Source organism: Cupressus sempervirens, chromosome 2 (genome assembly GCF_028749045.1).
Source record: "Cupressus sempervirens isolate cs-2001-9-10 chromosome 2, ASM2874904v1, whole genome shotgun sequence".
In the NCBI taxonomy this organism is placed as follows: Eukaryota; Viridiplantae; Streptophyta; class Pinopsida; order Cupressales; family Cupressaceae; genus Cupressus; species Cupressus sempervirens.
In genome coordinates, this window is record NC_143119.1 from 428292477 (window position 1) to 428315330 (window position 22854).

Here is a 22854-nt window from a genome sequence, read left to right on the forward strand (position 1 = left end):
CTTTCACTCTTTGGAAAGATTGGGAGGGGTTTAACCAGGCTACAATTGCTTTGCACATTGTCACTCTCAAGAAACAATTTCTCTAGCAATATCAATCCAGACCTGTTGCATATTGTAAGCCTCAGGATTCTGAATTTAAACCACAATGTTGTCTCTGGCAGCTCATCGAGTGATTGCTCACTCAAGTTGTACGAGTTTCCAGCATTCATTGCAAGGCAGCTATGTGTAAAAGCATGTTGAAACAGTTGCAATATTAGCATGGTACAGATTATTGGCGCATATAATTATTTTGGCGTAGTTGCAGTCAGATTTAACCAAGGCATCTAGAACTCATGTCATTCACTTTATCATGTCAATAATGGATACTAGAGTTGGGTGCTCTTGTGGATTTTGTGTAGACAGCTTAAACGACGTTTGAGAAGCTATTATAGCAAGCCAAGTTAAAACACAAAAGAAAAAGCCTCATGTTGAAGAGTCCTAGTGATGAAGGATAAGGCACAGTTACGGAATCTAAAAAGAGAAAAGCCAAGTAACCCTACATCATGTTTGTCTTGCCGTTAACTCCAGCGTACTTTGATGCTGTCATAATTTCTTGTATGTTCATCTTCAAACAGTGATATGATCTAGAAAACGTGTCTTACTACCTATGTAACGGCTACACAAGTCATTGGTCGACTCATTCCCGTATCTCTCCTCCACGTCATACTAGCTGTGATTTAATGACAGTAATAAAGATAAATTATTTCTTTTCTAGGGCTCAATGGATACTTTCTTTATCTTCATACGTTTTCTTAGACATTCTATTTTATTTGACATGAAAAGTCACTTGGAATTTGGAGCAAGCATTAGGGGATGATGAGATGGTCAATTATGGCATCTAGAAAACTAATTATCAAAGAAAGATACATTCCCCTGTTTTGATTCAGGATGATATCAATATGCAAGCACAAATTGAGGTGTTCACACAATCCAAAGAGTTAATAGGACTATTATTCAAATTTATGCGTATTGGGTGGTGCAAGTGACTATGCTATGTAGAATTTTGAATCCCACACTAGTTGTGCTATCATTGATCCTGAAACTTTAGCTTGTAATATGAGAGAAAAATATTCATTGCTTGTATGTCGCGATTTCCTGCAACTTGAAAAATAAAACGATCTAGTTGTTTGAAGATCTACATGATTTGACTATCAAAAGTCTTTGTTACTATTGGCAAGGAATCATATGGAATCAAAAGATAAGTTTTCATATTATTGATATCTTTTTCCCTCTTGGTTGAAGGAAAAGGATGCATCAAACTATGAGATGGGGATGTTGCCTTGATGTTAAATATTCAGAGAGAGATGCTCAAGCTCAAAGGGAGATTGCATTCTCTTGCTTATTGTTGTGATCAAAATTACTCTTGACTAAGAGAGTATTTATTGAATCCTTGCCAATTTTATACATGCTTGCTACTATAGATTTTGAGACTTGTTAGAAAAGAGTTTCAACTGTGATTTCCTTCATTGTAGGTTTTGAGACTCTTGTTGGAAAAGAGTTTCAATTGTGATTTCCTTCATTGTAGGTTTTGAGACTCTTGTTGGAAAAGAGTTTCAGTTGTGACTTGTAAGTTATTATTCACGTGAAATTAATAATAATTTGTGAGGACAACCTGATAACTCTTTTACTTCTGATGATTTCATAGTGAACATTATGTAGAGAGAGTCTATGATGTCTTCACGTTGAGAGATTCTAGGAGTTGGAAGTCATGTTGAGAGAGTCCGTGACTATATCACGCTGAGAGAGTCTGTGATCAAATGCTGGTTGTAAACCATACTAACTTGCTTTGTTGAGAGATTCCATGACAGCACCACGTTGAGTGAGTCCATGATGAAAGTTGAATGTTATTTTTGCAGGTGTTTCATGTTGAGTGATTCCATGAACTATGTTTTGGATCTATGTGATCAGAATTTATCATTGACAATTTTTGGTTGCAGCCTAGGGTGATTGTTTAGCTAAAATCTCTCTCTCTCGCTAAGAGGGAGTGTTGGAGATTGTAGTTGTGATAGAGATCTTAATCTCTGGAGATATAGTCGTTATTGTTGTTATGGTCACCTTCAACTAAAAAGGACATTTATGATAAATTGTAATATTAAATATTAAGACGTGTCATACAACATGCGTTGAGGTATGGAAATACAAAGAGTTGTACTTGAAAATGAAATCATGGGAAATTTCAAGAAACCTTCAATTGTAATGTGAAGAGTCTTTGTGTTATAAAATAATATATGTCACATCAAGTGAAAGGCATTTTACACTTGAACATTTTATTATCAATAAAGCAATATTTTTGTTGTGTGGCTGGGTTTTTCCCTTATTTTAGAGGGGTTTTTCCAGGGTACCTTCTAGTGTATTTTTGTATCTATTATGTTTTCTTCATTGTTGTTTATCATTATTTTTCTAGGTAAATTTAACATCTAGGACAAGGGATCGTTTTATAAATTTATTACTTTATTAATTTATGATAAAGTGACATAATTGATCACTTTATTTTATTTTATTAAATATTCAAATCAATACTTAATTTTTATTCGAACCCCGTCACCTGGCCACCCCAAACTGAAAATTGATGATGCATGTATCTCAGTGATGTCTAAATATAGCAAGTGAACTAATAGTCCCCTACTAAAATTTAGGAACCCTCCCAAAATAATAAGAACTACAGCCAAAACTCTAGAATGATCCCTGAGGTCCCCTAATGCGTTCTGGTCAGCTCCCAATCAATCCTTAAAAAGTAGGAATCCCTCCTAAGAAATAGGAGATTGTCTCAAAATGTCCAAAACGGCTTATGATGCTCCCTACTAAGCTCCACAACCCCTAGTCGGGTCCCCTAACCACTCCTTTGATCTACAAGAACCCCTAATTATAGGCCAACCTCTGTTGTAGTCTGAAATGCCTAAAGTACATTACAGGGAGTTTTATCCCACTTGGTTTTATCCTTTTCTCCATTTAAAAGAGATTTCGTTCCATGATTAGTTATGGATGGGATCCTAAAATGGCCTATTTGTTGGTGCCCATTTATTGGATTCAGCATATTAGTCTTCATATTGGGATGCATCCTTGTGAGAATAGTTTTCAATCTCTCTCTGCGAACTCTCGCTCAAGCATTCTTTGGTGGTTGTTCTCCTAGTCCGATCCCTAAAGTCTGCAGGTTCAAGATGGATCCGTGTTCATCCCAACACTTTCAGCCATTTACCACCTCTGATATAAAAAGGGAAGGCAAACCATATGTAGTTGCAATCAAAGTAAAGTTATTGATTAAAATAAACCTTATATTTTATTCATACATTATCTCAATACTATAAAGGTGTAACATCTTTGATGCCTGGTTTCCTTTAGACAGGTATTGTTCCAATTTGTGTTCGGAAATTATGGAACACCTCAAATACAAAACTTTGAAGCCATGATATTCCATGGTCCGTTACAGCGAAAAATGTTTTCTCTGATGCAAAACACAATACAAAAATTTGACAAAGATTTCTTCAAAAGAAAAAACTTGTATTCAGCACAAAATTTTACTTTATATCACTATTTTGACTTAAGTCTTGTACTCCTGAAACATGGTTAGACAAGTTACCAGTTTCCAACTCATCACTTGTTATAGATTTTAATAAACTATACAAATTGCACAGACTTCCTCAAGACCCAACTCCTTGCAAACTGCAGAATTTATGATGTTCTAAATTTACAAGAAAAGAAGGTCCTGAAAATAAAGAACAAATAGACTTCCAAAGAAAGTAAAAGAACTAGAACGTAACTTATAGGGCAAAATTGTATTATGCATGTTCCCCGTAGTAAGAAAAATAACTAGAAGTTATGTTTATTTCCAACTTCCAATAATCTATAACCACATCACTTTACAAATATGTGGCTCATTCTACTGCAAGCAAATGTAACAGAGCTCAGAAAGTAAGATCAGTTATTAAAAAACAAGCTACAAAAAATAATCTAGGTTACAAAAAGAAAGCAAGTACAAAAGCAAAAGAAAGGTGAACAAAGCGAGCTATTGTAAACCTAAAATGAACAAATCTCAAGCAAAATCTCTAAAGAAGCAACCAAATCATACTAGAGCCTGGAAAAAAATGAACTTTGATAGGAAATAATGATGTACCAAAGACAGTGTTGTCCATCCTATGAACAAAAAGCTTCATAGCACTTCCTTGCTCTAAGCTGATCAGGGTATTAACATCGGCAACATTTGGATTTTTGGGCACATCTTTGAGTACAGGATCATCAAGAAGAGTAGAAAGCAATGATTGTAAACGGGCCCTCTTCAAATTGCTGTAATCTTCCATCTTTGAGCTTGTATTTTATCAAAATTATTAATCGTCTATGTTGTTCCTCTGCAGAGCTAAATTAATCACACAAATAGTTACTAAAAATTGAAAAGTTGGAAAAGAAATATAACTATAATTCCTCTTCTATATTGCACTTTGAATTCCCATTTATTCTATCACTTTCCAGAAAAATCAGGTCACAATCAGAATGAAAGTAGGTAATCTCACCAAATATGCTCCAAAACAAAATGACTAGAGAACTACCAATCCAACAATTTCTCATGTTCACTTACAGACTGGTTATTCGTTACAGAACACAATTAGATAATGACCTCATCAAAGGACAGGATCACATTGGCATGCCCAAGAGAAGTTGTGCTTCTACAAATAGGAAGCAGATATTGACCAGTTTTATTCAAAGTAACAGACAGAGAAATCCACTTATCAATAATGAAGTTCCACTGCCAATTTTGAAAATTCATCTTAACATTCCAAAATTCCTATTCATAATAAAAATCCAGGTTGAGGAATATGTCATCATGTATCCAACAGTGATAACTACTTCTTTCACGAATCTCAAAGTAGTCGGAGCTGAAAAAAATCCCAAACCCACTACTTTAAGCAACTTAATGTGATTAGGCCCTTGTGTGATACATGGGAACAGTCAAAGACCTAACCCAGAAACAAATTGCATGCTTGAGTAGAATATTTTAATGCAACACTGTACTCATCACTGCCCTAACCCTGAAGCTGCTATGTTTTGATAGATATAGCCATGCGATTTCTATGGTCATTTTGGGCTTATGATATTTTTGTATCATGTCACAGTTCAAGCTTAATACTTGTCATGTTGCCAGTCATGAGACATATTTCATACTTCATCAGTGTCCGTCTCTTTTATCATCTCTCAACCTTGTCTTTGCAAGGCCAATGAAAGGAGCTTTCCAGCATATCCAAAAATGCAAAGATTGAAGCTTCGATGATGGAGAAAGGATGAGAATCCATCAAGTCGCAAAAGCAATGCGAGGCAGTCTAATGTCACATGTCATACTGAAGATAAGACAAATTTTCATTGAGTTGATGTCTGCAAGAGTATATCAGGATGCATGCCACAAAATAGGTGTTAGGTTTGTGTTACAAAATTGCAAGGTAGTGAAAGGGCATACACACCATAATCTTTAAATGAGAAACAGATTTTTAAGTTGCAGGGGCATCTGAGATTTGCAAAAAGTTTATTCCAAGTAGGGTTTCATATCATCTAAGCTCAGTTTTTCCAATAATTTCTTCTAAAATGCCTACTGCTTGAGAATACTATCAAGCCTTTTTGAGCTAACAATCAACTGGCCACTCTCTCCAGAATTGCATAAAGTTTAGTCATCATTTCATACAGTCATCAAAAGCATGCAACAACATACAACAGTAATCACATTGGAATTTCAGGAGATTTTATCACTCAAATAGCAGATACCAGTGGACTCCCTAACAAAACTGTGATTGTTTGATCTTCTTTTTTCAAACAAGGACCCATAGGAAAAGTTCCATCTTGACTTCCAGCAAGCGTTGCATCATTCAAAATAATAGAAAGTAATATATTATCATCAGCAGTCTTTGTCTACAACAGTAACCCTTAAGTTTTCATTGTTGTTCATCTAAAGTAAACTGAGTTTGCAGAATTAGAGGCCAGCAAGGGTGCATGGGAATTTCAGATTTCCTACATGTCAAGGTTATTTTCAGTCATCGTCACAATTAAGCAGACAGTGGAATGTATTCTTCAAGTAAAGGATGAATGTTATGGCTTCAGAGCATTCAAAGTTTACAGTTTTCAGCAAGAACTTGGTGAAAAATCAACAGAATGAAGGAAAACCAAATTCAAGACACCAATAACAGTCATTAGTATTTCAAATTATTGGAAGTAGAGGCTATGATCAGAGAGGAAAATCTTTGTCTGAATAATTGTCAGACCCATGGCTAATTATGGCTCAATGCTAGTTTCAGTAGTTGCCATCTTTTAAGAGGCGATCATTTTTAAAATGTTTACTTCTAAGCAGTTATTTATAAGTTGGCTATGTTTAGATGATTTTCTAGGCCGTCTATATCTGGTTGATAGTTATCCTTATCAGATGTCTATTTTAAGATTTCCTGATTGGGTTTTGCATTTCTAAACAAAATTGTATATTAAGCTTGCTTTGCTTGCAAACTATTCATAACTCAGAAGTCTTAATCAGCTTATTTATTGTTTTTCATGCAAAATGTTGTAATCCCTTATAATTTTTGTTTGCCCTCATGGGTAACAGGAATTAGTGCATAGATACAGAACAAGGTATTCACTACAAGAATTGTAGGGAACTCAGAAGCAACTCATATATTCATCAATCATCGAACACAAGGTTACATTTGCAGTGCCCAACATGCCTTTGCTTACAAAGAAGGTACATACAAATAGTGTCCAAGGGAGTGTGAGGCGAACCGTCGTACCCGTGTAACTGTCTTGGTTATACCAAACTGTCTAACTACCAAGTTTCCTAACAACATCATCCCCCCAAAAAGAAAGCCATCCCCTGATGACAAATAAATAGTAGGATAATGCTGAATACATAACATTAAAGAAATAGCTAAGATGAGGAAGAAGTAAGTGCCCCTAGAGCTGATGAGGATACTGGAGGGTTCAACTTCTTCCAGAGTTGGTACACCTATTGTGTATGGAAGTCAAATCTGCTAACTAAGAGTTTGCCATGACTACCTCTTTTAACATTAGGGCAACGTCTTGCAATTCAATCTCGTTTTTGTCGCATGCTTCTTCAGCTTCAGCTACCTAGGTCCCTAATACATATATCTCCTGTGTAACTATGGTCAACTGTGTCTCTACTAGACACTTCTCCTGGGTAACTGCTACCAATTGTGCCTCTACCTGACACTTATCATGTGTAACGGCTGCTAGCTGCGTCTCCACCAAACTCATAACCTACTTGCTGCCTCTAACTGCACCATAAGTGTTGCACGCTCCTGAGCCCGAGGCACCTGCTGAGTGGCGAGTTGGGTAGCCATCTCCTCCCGTGATCTCTTTGTAGCTACCCTAGCCTCCTCCTCGCATCGTGCTGCAAACACACCTTGCGCAATGCGCCTAATTCTATCCACCACAACAATAAGAGTGTCAATATATGTCTCAAGATCTTCATCCAATGTATCATCTACTAGCTCTTCCCCTTTCTCTATCATTTGTACCCAAACCTCAACCAATGCCTCGCCTGGAAGGCATCCCTCCTTAGCGACATCAACTACCACCGCAAGGGTCATCTGCTTGCCACTTTTGGTGCCCTCCAACTCCACTTGTGATGCACTCCCCAACATGCCTTTTCTTACAAAGAAAGTACATACATATAGTGTCTGTCACACCCATGTAACTGCCTCGGATATGCCAAACCATCTAGCTACCAAGTTTCCCGAGAACAAATGTTATGCCTACTTTCTGCTAAACTTGATGTTCAAACATCTTATGAGAGATCTTGCGTATAAGTGCTTAGAATCAAGATAAACATAATTACACTATATATTTAAAAAAAAGAGCGAATATGGTTCTTGAAAGAGGTAGAATTACAAAGCATAAATAAGCATAACTAAAAGTTATTGCTCCTAAAGAAGCATCACCAATAAAAACACTCCTCAAGAGCACAAAAGTAAAAATCTAGGAGATATTTTTAAGAAACACATTATATTTAGAGCATAATCAATTCAAATGAACAGCCAACAGAAAGAAGGCAGCATTAACAATCCTTGTCATCTTTTATAGTGAACATTTTTTCAATAGCTTCCAACAGGTTGTTCCCACATTTCCAAGAGAATTTTATACACAACTTGAGATTGTAATTTGTTTTCAAGACTGGGAAATCATTTCTCACAGCTTCTTTAAAAATAGAATATGTTCTTTTTTGTGCCTTGCATGATAAAAAGCTTTCAAGTATCTCCCAAGAGCCTAACCACTCCATCAAATTATGTGAAACAAAATGCAAACCTTTAGTATATCAATTAAGAGCCAAGTATCCCCATTGACAAGCAAGATGCATATCCTTGAATCTAAGACTCCACTAGGTGGATCTGAAAGGACAGAAAGGATAGTTATGAATGTTCTTTACATCAAAACTTATCACATATTTTCTAGAAATCTCCAAAACCATCCAAATATTACCTAAAACAAGGAAACCATTTACGTGACCCTAAAATTACCAAACAAATAATTATTTTTCGGTCTTAGAACAATTTACTTCTCAACAATAAATAACCATTTTTCCAACTATAGTATTTCTTTCTAAAACTACAATTTTAATATGTAATAAATATCTTTGAAGATTTGTCTGAAGAGAACTGCATAAATCATGTCCAACTAAATCATGTTCAACTAAGAAATCTGATTGATTTCTCCAAGAGCATCTAAAACAGATCTGTCACTGCTGAAAATGATGACTCCATGGTTTCCCTCTTGAGTTTGAAACTCCACAGAAGTCCTCAAGAACTATAATAAAAATTGAGCATAGCACGCCTCAACAATCCCCAAATCTCCCTTTATAATATCATCTTTTCAGGTTGGGATGGTTGCTGATTAGTGACTTTGATTAAATTCACTCAACTGTTATTTAATACTTTGTTGTAAATGACTTTATTTATATTTCATATTAACCAAAAATTATTTTATTTTTTATAATTACTAATTAAATATTAGCTGACTTTAATAATTTAGAATAACATGAAAAATATTTTAAATAATTGTTTATTTTTCCATGACAGAAAAAATGGAACATTACACAATAATTTCTTCCTTTTTTGGTGTGAAGCTTGTATAATATATTTATCCTCAAGCAAACAAGCCACAAATAAAATTACTCGCAGAAAACAATATCACTAGCTCAAATGTGGAGAGAACTTCTATTTCATCTTTTGGATCCAAAAATGTCATATCTAGAATTTTCCAGGACAATTTTGGACCTATATTTATTTATTTTAGAGTGTGGACCTATACTTTCTTAAACACTTTGAGGTCCTAGATGATCTTCTGCCTCTTGTTAATTGATTGTGACTGCAAAAGATTCTTCCACTATTGAGAGCCATGGTCTAAGTACCTGCCCTCTTCATGGAAACAAGTGGTACCTTCCACGACTCAAAAACAGATTGTTTCAGATTTGAGAGAGATCCTCAAAGGACCCTTCTGTCCCCTTGTTCATATTGTTAGATTAAATATGGATGATTGATTGACCTGAAAAATATACCTTGGGCTCATACTTCAGGATGACATGTCCAAATGGATGTTACATCTCCTATTTTGCTTAATTTTAAAATATTCTATATAGCCATTGAGACTTCATGCGAAGTTGAGTTGAATAGTTAAATTAGTTATTCGTTATGGTTTCATGTGAAATTTTAAGTGCTGGTTATTCGTTACGATTCATGACTGAGAAATATTGGTTATCGTTATGATTCATGAGAATTAGAAATATTGGTTATTGTAACGTTACATGAATGGAAAATGGTTTAGCTAAATGGTTATTTGATTTTGATTAAATGATTTAGAAATATGTTCTTACCATGGTAAAAAAACAAAAATTCAAGAACACGACGAAGGGGGGGAAGCATTGCCAAAGAGGGAAATGGGCATGAGGGCACCAACCTACCATTGTATAAATAGGCATGAGTCCTAAACCACCATGGCCAAGGGAAAATGGACTAGGAAAGAAAGAGTATGCTAAGTGAGCACCATGAGCTAACTAGGTCAACACAATTAATAAGATAATGAAACGAACAACTAAGAGTAATTGTTACCTTTATGATTTGGATCAACCTCAAAGGTTCCTTGTTATGTCAGACATGTTCTAATATTAAATACCATGGTACTTACATGTACATACATAAACACATATATATGCATATATTCAAATATGGTGTACATGAATGTATACATTTACTTAAAATATGATGTATACACAAAAATACGCATATTTTGAATATTGTGTATTGACATACATATACAAATATATGTAGGTACAAGACGGTGTCATTATACTAAAGCATTAGAAGCAATTCATTATCTCCATCTTATGTCATTGTTAAATTATTATTTCCATCAGTTTTTCATTATTATTTTCATCGGCCTTTTATTTGTGGCTTTTGAATATTCAAATCAAGAATGCAACTTATATTCGCTGCCTTTTAATCATCTTGCTCGTAACTCCATTATGGAGATATAACTTGGGAACCAAGCATGCTTAAGGCATGCAAAAGATCAGTAAGCCATTTCATACATGCGATTAGCTTCTCTTCATGCAATCTATTTCTTTTGAGCAAAAACCAACCATTAAAACTCTCTATTATTTTCTCTTCTATACCAGCAATATATTCCTCTAGCAATAGTAGGTCGTTCCAAGCTTCCTTCCACCTCTTCTATAACCAATGATCATAGCCACAGCCTTTGGTTTGATTAATACAATCAAAGAGTCGTGTCAAGCATTTGTGAGCTTCTAACAGTAGGCAAAGGAGACATACCTCTAGTTTACAAGCTAGGTCATGCGTCTATCTGCACTTCTCTTTTGTATTTATTATTATTTAAAAATTTGAGATTCAAGCTAGGAGTAAGAATGAATTTTTATTAAGAATAGAACCAGACGGACTAGGATCCATGTTTGAATGATCTATTAAGAAAGTCAAAGTAACCAGTATGATTGCTTATGTACATGCAATCAGTTCGATTTATCTGCTATATACTATCATGGTTCTTTTCAGAACCTAAAATAATTGGGGAAGGGTGCCAACTTTGTGCAATTTTTATACAGGGGTATAATCCATATGCCTCTGAGATAAGAAGAGGCACCATCAAAGTGTTAATGATATTGTTTATGAAATGCCATGATTTTTTTTTATATATCTATTACAGGCCCAAGTTGGACAGAGAAATTTTGTCCTTAGTAAACAAAGTTTAATCAAGAATAATGGACAAACACACTGCAATTCATCAAGGATGACCAACAAGGTTGAGATGAAGGGTGTAGGCTAATAACATTTGATTATAGGAAATAACCTACAAGACAAAAGGTGAAAAATCAGTAAAAAACTAAACAGTAAATGAATATAAGAAAATATATTAAACTAAGTCAGCTCATGGTGGTCAAAGGGAACAAGTCTTGCTGTCAAGTCGAGTGGTGGGTGATAGAGCACAGTGTCCATATAAATCCCTAGCCAGTGTAGGTTTAGTGGCTTATGATGCTACTATGATCACAAGAGGTTAGGATAGCTTGCAATCGAACAAATAGGTTGTTGAAAGGAATTCACTGCCTAGCTGGCTGTGAAGTTGACACTCTAACACCAAGATGCTCAGTGGCAAGATAGGGTGATCCCATGCCTATTCCCGTGCAAGGAGGGCCTTTCTCAGTTGAGATTGTGTGAAGATATTAAGGGTCCAAAGTAGGGAGGTTAAGCCTCTGACAACGCTTCTCTACACCTGATGTTAGGACTTGCTCAACACAGAACGGATCTGCACCCATGTCTCCTTCATTTATCGGGTATTTTACTTTTGTATATTTTTCAAGCTCAGTTGAAATTATGTTTAGTTAGTTGTTAATGTTGTAATCTTTTTCGTGTTTTCAAGCAGTTAATTAAGTAATATAAATAATTTTTTCCTTCATAAAAGCAATTATTTGAAGTTCAATTAATCTATTATAACCGTTAATCTCTTTCATATGAATATATAAAGTAACTATTATAACTATCTCTCATGCATGTGAATATGGAAAGTAACGAAATCAATAATTTATTAATTGTTATTTGAGGTTAGGAAAAATAGCTTGTTACAATGGAACAAATGCAGGAAGGCTTTCCTAGCAAAACTCAAAAATATTGAGCTAATTCCCTACCTTCCAGGATCCCTCAATCCCAAACCATAGCAAAAGAGGGCATGTTGGCGGTATCAAAGGTGAAAACAAAGATTGTTATCATGTTCAAAGAGATAATGTTAAATATAGTGCTGATTTTTCTCAAGATGAAGAGCATATGAATAGTGATGGATAGTACAAGGTGGCGATTGAGAATGGTATAGCTACAAGCTCTGGCACAAGCTTAAGGTGGGGAGTACCAAATAGCATGGATGACGCCATCAATAACTCGATCAACCAATGATGTTATGATGGCAAATCAGCAAACAATATCAGAATGCAAAGGTATGCCAATATACCATGCTTAAGATCGTTGTGACGAGGAGTTGTCATTCAGTGAATATAAAATAATGAAATGGCAGCTATAACAAAGGATTGTGATAAAAATGGCATTGCTTATTATAATTAGCCTGAGCAATAAGGAGCAATCAAAGGGGGTAATTATGTCATAATAAATAATCATTAGAATACAACCAATTACTATAATAAAACCATTTTTTAAAAATTATTAAATTATTTACAGCAATTAGTAAAGAACAGGTGTAACTCTTGCAAAGGACAGCAACGTTGAAAGGGTGTGTCTCCTTCAAGTATAAAGGTATAAAAGGGGAGACATAATAGGAGGAACCATGGAGTAGAAATTGACCCGGAGAAAAGAATATAGCAATAAGAAAGGCAGTCATACTTACAGCACTAACAATATGTATTGTGGACTTACAGTGTTTATTACATACTGTGGTGTAGATTTCCATACATAATAGTTAATTTTGTGTACATCTGCATACCTCTAATTTAATATGCATTTTGTGATTATCTGTCATAGTATCAGAGATGCATTGCTGATTCAGGAATCTTTCAATTTAGGAGATATGTATGAAAAGCTATGTATGTTTATACTCTCTGACTGCTGCAACCAGCCATGGTAGGAAAAATGAAGCATTACAGGCAGGGGAATGATGATGGAGCGACCTTCTAAGAACACCACTGCATAATATATGACTAGGAACTCCCCTGGAGCTTAAGGGGGAGAAGAAGACTGCATTTGGGCTTTCGAAAAGGATGGACTTTTACAGCACCCTACTCTGCATACTCTACTCAACCCCTATCACGGCAAATTAATGCATAAGGATGTTCAATCATTGTTCGTAAAATAGAAGTACCCCCATGCCCCCAATATGGATGGCACAGCCCACACAAGGCCAATAGGGATGGTATATTCACTCTTGGGAGTAGGGTAGAGGGTCTCTCTGGCACACTATATTATCTCTTCTATAGATCAGTCATCTTAAAATCGATTTAAGCAATCTAGTAATTTGATCTAAACTTCTAATGTATGCTTCTTTCTAACTAAAGAAATCTGTTTATGATTATGATTATAATTGATTCCTAACTTGCTTGCAGGGTCTCAATCAAAGTTAAAGGTATCTCCAAACCCTACTTGTTTTGATAAAAATATTGTGACCTAGGGTAAGTACTCATAATTTGGGGACATTACAAAATGTAATATCCCTTACTGGATTCAACCAAACTTTACATTTTGTTTAAACAGCTTGTATCAAACTCAGAAAATTGAACTAACAAACAATCAACTCAGATTCTAAATATTACTTCGCATGTTTGAACAATTAAATTTCAGAAAATCAATATTCTTTGACATTTAATATTCTGATTTCTAATCTTGTAGTTATTAGCCATTTTTCTGTATGATTTGCACCATGGATAAAACTATCACTGATATCTCTGCGATAAGACACCTTATTGCAAGAAGTTTTAGTTCCCAACAAGTTGTGCAAAGTTACCGTTGCAGATAAGTTCCAATTTCTCGCCGATATTTTGAAGTTTTATTGCCAATATATCGGCAACTTATCGTGATACTTAAAGAACTTATCATGCAGGACCGATTCATACAGCAATCGTACTCACATATAAAATATTATAATTAGCAATTATATATCAATCATTTGATTATTCAATTGAGGAATATTATAGCCAGTTATTGTCTATACTATTCAAAATAAACTCAAGGACTTCTGCTAACAAGAACATTGTAAGGAAGAAGACAATCATCATAAAGCCGTGTTCCCCTGAGTTTCCAGGACGAGGATGGTAGGGCACGACGGGACGAGTTTCGGAGATGGCAAAGTTTTTTGGCAATTTTGGACACTGGGGGAGCGGCAAATGGAGACGGCTATATATATATATATAGGGAAATTTTAGAATATACACTGGATTTGCAAATATACATGTCATTCATATGAAACTAAGCACAAAGCATGTCATTTAAACATTATAGAACCTTAACATACACCATTTGAATGTCATCTAAGAAATAATAACCGATTTCAATACACAATTGTCAATATACATATCAATATGTGAACAAAAATATTTAAATGTAAGTTTAGCAGTGAACAATATCATAAAACTATGGAAATCTATATTTGTCCAAAGGCTAGAGGGTTGCCATAAAGTTTCATCATCATGTTCAAGTTCAACGTAGAAAACAAAATATAGAAAAATGAAGCAAACTGTTGCTCCTATTCTGCCTCTGCCACCATGGCATCAAAATCAAAGTCCTCACTATCATGCTTTGCAGGAAGCATAGTCTCATCTAATGGAATCCCAACCAATCCTGGTGTTGTCTCATCCTCATCTATCTGGGCCACATCCTCAGGTTCAACATCCCACCGCAAAGCTGGAGTCTGCCTATACTCTGGAGTTTGATGATCTACAAGTCAAAGAGCGTGATGCATTAACACTAGCTTCTACGCTCGTTTGGAGGTAAGTCTATTCCTCTTGATGGAGTGGATAAATGAATATGTGGACCAATTCCTCTCTGTAGTTGAGGAACTAGCAACCTATGCAAGGAGGTGAGTGGCAAGTTCTTTTTAACTCTGGTGTATCTCTCTCAAGCCAGGTCCACCATCGAATAGGATCTCTCTGTGTCAAAACCATTCTATCCAACCTTGCTTATGGCTTACCCAAGTTTGGGCCACAAAGGTTGGTGAAGTCAAGAAACTATGCACGAAGTGTGGAGGCCTCTTGAGCCGAATACATCTTATGAATGGCTCTTGTGATGCCATCCAATACCTCGAGATCATCACATAGGAGGCCCCTTACACCCAACTTTGCATACCATTTGGGATTTAGAGCAAAGCCTGCCATATGAAGCGGGGTATTCATTATGTTCCATGTGTCACAATAGGCCTAATATGCCCCTATTAAAACCGCAATGTAGGATCCTTTGCTGTAACAATTTTCTTCATCTTCCTAACATGCTATCAAAAGTCTCATATATCTCTCCTAGACTAGGAGCGTCAATATCAGCATATCTAATGACATCTACAATGGGTGTTGTGACAGAGAAAATATATTTACAAGATAAAAACAAAAATTAAAATCAGAAGTAGAAATTTAAATTTTTTAAGTTAGTATGAAAATCAGCAAGCAAAAGACTAAAATTTAATTTAAAAATCAGCAACTTACCTCATTGTGGACCTAGCTCTCATCAAGGATCATTTGCTTTACTACTTTTCCTTTATAGGACTTAGAATTGGACCACCATCCCCACTCTGGTATTCACCACCATCAATCGGAGGGCCTCATACACCTCAATCATCCTCTCCATCAAGATGATGTGCAATACCTATAGAGACCATTATAAATTGAAAATAGAGTTAAACATTAATGGTTAAATGTATCAAATGTAAGTTTATAGCAATTATAAATATAAATAAACTTAAAGCAAACTAAAATATAATTAAAATTGACATACCCAGTCTTGGTTGGTTTGAGGAACTCCTTAAAGCACCTGAATAGAGAAAGTGAAGTGTAGTGGTTGCATATAAACATTTGCACTTCTCTAGCTTCTAACACTGCCTGTTTTATCCATTCAATCTTCCCTATGTCCTTCAATGCATGAACACAAGAAGGGGCCCAAAAGATGTGCCTATAAGCACCCTTTATCATCAAACTGGCTGATTTGCACACACATGCAGAATCTGTGGTAATCTGTACTACACTAGCTGGCCCAACCTCCTCTATGGCATCTCTCAAAATGGTGCACTAGAATTCTACATCCTTCTTCTTTCTTAAGCCATCTATGGCTTTCAAAAACTAAGAGCCAAAAAGGGATGTGACATTGATATTGATGAATGGTCGATGTCTAACATCGGTCCACCCATCCATCACAATAGAGCAACCCGTCCTAACCCAAGTACATTTCATATCCTCAAACAACAAAGCAACCTTAGAGTACTCATCATCTAGGATGGTGGTTCATAGCTTATGTTCACCAGGGGATACAAATGAGGGATTCATATTCAATATATCTTTCATCATTTGTTTAAAATAAGTAGAACGGGTTGCATGATATGGGATACCATTAACAACAAAGAATCTACCAATAGATGTCTCACACTTTTCCTTTGCTTGTGCATTAAACAAACTTTCCACCAAGCCCTTCTCACCACTACTCATCTTCCTCTTCCCTCTAGACTCGATAGGGCTGCCACTACTACCAATGGCGGATGACATATGCCTAGATGATTGTGACTAAATAGATGGTGATGTCATTGTCAAATTTTGCCCCTTCCCCCTCTCATTTTAGTCTCTAAGTGCAATCTTTGGCATTCTAATATATGTTCATCAATCAAGTTAGGACAAGCTTTGACTCCATGACATGCAACGCCTAAAAAGTGTGACTTCACCCTTGTATAATTGCCCCTAAAATCATCAAGACAAACATGACAATCCCACACCCTAGTCCCTCCTGCACTCTTTTTATCTTTTGGCCTAAGTGTGACAAATTGGAGAAGAGGTTTTTCCTATTGAAAAGGACCTTTTGCAAAATCTTTCATGATGGTGGAAGGGCATTTAAACAAATCGGTTTACGATTAGCTTCTTTCCTAGTTTCACTACTAGTAATATCACCCCCAACCACATTTTCCTCCTCGTCACCGCTACTACTAGTACTTCCACTGCTAGTACTTCCACTATTGCTCATTGTGCTTTGTTTTGAGATTTAATTATGCAATGAAAATATGAGCTAAAACAATGAAAAAATAAAATAAAAATCAGACTTTTCAAGCTACAAATCTATCTAAAAAATGGAAAATGGAAGCATACAGAGTTTCATACTTGGTGCACAATAGAGGAAGCTCAAAACCCTGCTTAATCTCTTGGAAGCAAAAAATTCACCTCCTCTTCTTGCAAAATGAAAACCACGGCCAACTGCAACACACTCCAACTTCACAGGCAAAACCAAAGAAATGTCAAAACAACCATAATGTAATTGTTTTTGAACTTTTAGGGCATTTGGAGGGGTGGGGCCCAATGGAGGACCAAGTTAGGATTACAAAAATTATATTTTTGTTTTAATTTTTTTTGTTTGAGTTTCATAAAAAACGGAGACAGTTGATCATCCCCAATACAATCGGGGGACGTCTATGGCCTCCCCTTTCGTATCAAGGATGGTAGAGTGTCCCCTTTTTATTTCCCAGATGTCCTCAAGTACCGAGGACGTCTCTTGTGTTTTTTGGTGAAATGGGGATGAAGGGGGGATGTCCCATACCCGTCCCCCCATCTCGAGCATGTCCACGTCTTGGAAAACTGGGCTTTTCAGGCAGGGACACGTCCCAGGGAACGTAGTCACAAAGGAATCTATCAGCAAGACATATCTTAACCATGACTATGTTACTAAATCAATGACATAGCAATAGAAGTGATGAAATACAATTAGATAACCAACATCACTAATATAGGTGAATAATAGCGGTCAACTAGTTAATGTCAATTCTGAATAACCAAACTATCATAATAGCTTGACTCTCATTCAAGAAATTTTAGTAATATTTCATAAAAATTTCAACCTACCTTCTTCATTTACCAAAGTCTACTTATAACAAAAGAATTACCATGTGCAATTCTTGTAAGAAACTTCCTCCCAACTAAAACTTTTAAGTTTAAATTATTTAAATATTAGTTTATGATTTATGGCATATTTAAATATTAATCTTAAATAATTAATTATTCAATGTTAGCTTATATTGTAATTAACTAATATTCAAATCCCAGAATGATGAATTAATCATGGAGACATGTAGATTTATTTGTACCACAACACATTTAGAAACAACACGTTGACATATAAAATGATGACAGAATTGATGAGCCATTAGTATATTTTGATGTATTACCTTTGAGTTCATTTATTGGTGGTTTTGTCCCTCCATCCAATCAAATAAGCCTTCTTCCAAGCAATGACAAGTCACTTGAGGATTCTAAATAATATGAATACCATAGCAGAGTTAAAATACAAAATTAGAAAACTCCTTACTAAGGTGAGGTTATTATATGATGGCACAAAACACGATCTTTTTCCTCCTTGACAAAATATATTAAATTAATCCATGGATCCCTTTCAGAAAATCAAACATAGTTTCTCCACTGCAATACTACTCTCTTGTCAATAGTTTCTTCAATCACTAGTCCAAGTTTCTTTACTAGCGAAATGATGGCTTGACTCTCATTCGAGAGATTTTAATAACATTTCATAAAATTTCGAACCTGCCTTATTCATTTAGCAAATTACCAGTCTTCTTATACAAAAGGATTCCTGTGTGCAATTCCCATAAACAACTTCCTCCCAACTAAAAGTTTATTTATATAAATATAAGTTTATGATTTATGAACAATATTTAAAAGTTAAATCTTAATCATAAATTATTTAATGATAGCTTATATTGTAATTAACTAATATTGAAATCCCAACATGATGAATTAATCATCGTGGAAACTTGAAGATTTATTTGTTCCACATAACATTTAGAATGTAACAAGCTATTTTTCCCAATCCTAAATTAAAAGTTAAATATAAATAAAAGATGCATTACTTTCCATAATCACATGAAAGACAATTGCAATGACTTTTGAATATATTCATTAACAATTCTAACTGATTAACTAAATCCTAGATAATTGAAAAGAGATTGACTATATTAACTGCTTGAATGATTATATAACAATATCAACTGAATTTGCAAGTACATAAAAGTAAACTACCTAATAAAAGAAGATAACAGGAATGCAGATCTTGTGCAAGTCTTGGCATCACATGGAGAGGAGAAGAATTGTCAGGAGCTTAACCTCCCAACTATGGACCCTTTAATATCCTCACACAATCTATAATATCCCTATCATAAAATAAATGTATTTAATTAAACTTTGTTAATGGGCCGATTGGTTTAATATATATTGGACCCATTTCCAATTTAATTGTTTCCATAGGTAAGTTTGGCCGTCGGCTATTTTTGTACACCCTCGAAAGGTTATCCCGACAGGTATTTAAGCACAACATATAGGTAGCGTAGGTATGTGCTTTTGGTTTATTTCTTGGTATTGGGAATTCTTGTTGTAGTTTTGGATTTATTTACCATTTCGGAAGTGAAAGACCTTCCCTATTTGGCTCATGCAATTTCGATGGGATTCAATTCCTCACCCTGGTCCGTCTGTGTACTTCATGGCTCGAATCTGGCAAATCAAAGCATCTCTATTATTTGTAACTATGATATCAACTTGGTAGCAAATTGGTTGTCTATGCGTATTCACTATTTGTGTGTATCTCTTTGGCGGACTGTAGGTAATTATCAATCTTAGCATTCATTCACCTTCTTCATTTTTGCTTCACCATGCGACCCACTTAACTTCCGAATACATTCCGTGTGTATAACTTGCATCACTGTTGCTTCTATGCGGCCTACCTATTTGATCTCTGCACCGTACGGACTATCCACCTTTGCTCTCGTATGGCACACACTCCTATCTACCCATCACCACCGTATATCACCCTCCCCTTCACCATACGGCTGCCCCTTTTGACCGTACGGCCTCCCTACTTCCACTACTGTACAGCCTCTTGATTGTTCCCCCCATATTCCTCAAACACTGTACAACCCTATCTCTGATACTATACGGCCACTATTGAAGTCTCTTGTTGCATGTCATCATCACCAATTAACATCCATCTGGTTCAATGCCATCAAATACCAACATACCGTCATTCCATTGTTGTTTCCAGCAAACAATTGGTAGTCATTCCTTATAAAAGCATGTTAGTAATAAACAGGACATCACACAATCTCAACTAAGAAAGGTCCTCCCTACCCGGGATTAGGCATGGACACCCTTGTCCTTCCACTGAGCATCTAGTGTTAGAGTGTCAGCTATGTATCTAGCTAGGCTATGGAGTCCTTCCCATCAACTCATCTACCCAACTGCTAGCAACCTTGACCTCTAGTGATCACAGCAGAAAGCATGCCACTAAACTTGCCTTGGCCAGAGATTTACATGGACATTATATGCCCGATCAACCACCACTTGACTTGACAACAAGGTTAATACCCATTAATCACCATGAGCTAACTCAATCTATTTTTACTTGCTTATATTCAAAACTTATTTGTTTAGTGTTGATTTTTTTGTTTCACTTGCAGGTTATTCAATGTAACCTTTGGTTATCACCCCACACCCTTCATCTCAACCTTTCTTGTAATCCTCAATGAATCCTAGTGTGCTAGTCCAAAATTTATAGATGAAAACTCAACTTATTTCATACATGATATATCTGCCCAATCTGGGCTTATAACAAATTTATAATAGGAGGTTCATTGGTATATCTTTATCAACAATCTTCTAGTGATGCTTTTCCTTATCTCAAGGACATACAAATAATGTCACAATATAAAGTTTCACAGAGTTGGTATTTCTCTCCATTTATTTAAACATTGATATGAGACGAGCAATTATACATGTAAGTTGTTCAACTAATCCATATTCACATTCTCTAGTAGATAGTTGTATCATAAAAGAAAACAATTCATCACCATGGATTCTAATCCATTGAGCTCTATCCAAATAATACTTGCAGCATTCATGCTACTGGTTCAAAATCACAAAACTATCAATCAAAATGAATAAGAGAAGACGAGTGTAGTTCGATGCACGACCTGGCTATGTAAACAGAGGGTTGATTCCCTTCAATGCTCGTATGAATTGATGAAGCCTAGCACATCTCCTTAAATGTCGATCAACAGGCCTCTAGGAATGGGAGTATGAAAAAAAATCACCAAAAGGAAAATTGGAGGTAGAGAAAATGACCACCAATATGTCTATCCTAATATGAAATCGACTAGGTATGGATGAAATTCACACAGGTATTCAACGACACAATGAATGAAACTCTATGATATGAACAACGACATACAAGAATGTAATTCGCAGATATGTATTCACGGGACTATGAATGCAACACAGGCAGAAGACTTGAATACAACAATAGATATGAATTTGATTGCATAAGCTAGTACGTTTGCAAATCGCCGATTATAACAATGGCCAGTATGAGTCCTATCTCAAATAGGAATCAACGGCTCATTGAATGTATTCACAGGTAATAACAATGACTAGTATAAGTGAAATCTCGGATATGTATCATCAGCACTATGAATGCAGAGCATGGATGGTAAAAGCAATCACAGAGACTGGGAGCATCCCATGTTATGAAAGCAATCACAGATAAAGAAAAAGGCTTGAACTTTCAGATGCTCGATACAACAGTTACGGCCAAGATAGAAAAAAGGTGGCAAAATGTGAGTTACATACAAGAGTCTTAACAAGAAGCCGATAATACAAGTGACTCATTATCAAAATAGGTCACTAGAAAAACAAAGGTTTGAAGGAGAAAAAATAAAAATATAGGTCATTGGAAGTATAAAAGCTGATTGGACAAAATAATAAAATAAAAAACATTGTCAAAGGTTGGAAATAACAATAACTTATAAAACATTAACGTAAGGATGAAAATAATAATTTTACTCAATTAGCTCATGATGATCACTTGGTATACTCTTGCTTGTCTAATCTGTTTTCCCTTGGCCATGGTGGTTTAGGACTCATACCTATTAGCTCAATGGTAGGTTGGTGCATGCATGCCTAATTCCCTTTTAGCAATGCTTCCTCGTTTCGTCGCGTTCCGACAAGTGAATACTTGATTATTTTATTGAAGATGTTGACCCGGTTAGCTCATGATGATCACTTCGTATACTCTTGCTTGCCTAGTCCGTTTTCCCTTGGCAATGCTGGTTTAGGACTTATACCTGTTAGCTCAATGGTGGGTTGGTGCCCTCATGCCCAATTCCCTATCTGGCAATGCTTCTCCCCTTTGCGCATTCTTGCAAAAGGAAATTATTGTGGTAATAATATATTTCCCATCATAAAATCAAATTACTATAACAAGTAATTATTTCTAATCCATTTAACATCATAACGATTAACCACTATTCCACGTTCCCATGAAATTATAACGAATAACCAACACTTCCATTTCACATGAGAACATAATGATTAACTAATTTATCAATCAAATTAACTTTGCATGAAGTCTCAACAGCTATAAGGAATATTTTAACATTAAGAAAAAATAGGGACGTAACATACCCTCCCCCCTTGTGTTTCATCGTCCTCAATGAACTTTGCAATTTAAACATTAAAATAATATTCAAAATACAAGATATATATCAGCATAAAATCGTCACATTCCAACTTGAATCACAATCTAGGCCAAAAGAAAA

General features: G+C 35.6%; 1 protein-coding gene across 9 annotated transcripts in view; it reads right to left on the reverse strand.

Annotated features, from left to right (window-relative positions):
• LOC149572917 (Ubiquitin-like superfamily protein) overlaps positions 1–22854 on the reverse strand; it is a 227257-nt gene that overhangs the window by 190592 nt on the left and 13811 nt on the right. For 3 of the 9 annotated variants that reach the window (XM_089814026.1, XM_089814024.1, XM_089814032.1), the window contains one exon: positions 4151–4390. In XM_089814026.1, the coding sequence (XP_089670152.1) occupies positions 4151–4334 (184 nt within the window). In that variant the 5' untranslated portion in view covers positions 4335–4390. Of the gene's footprint in view, positions 1–4150; positions 4391–8325; positions 8409–22854 lie in introns of all 9 variants that reach the window. The other 6 variants (XM_089814030.1, XM_089814028.1, XM_089814027.1 and 3 more) reach the window with 3 other exon arrangements.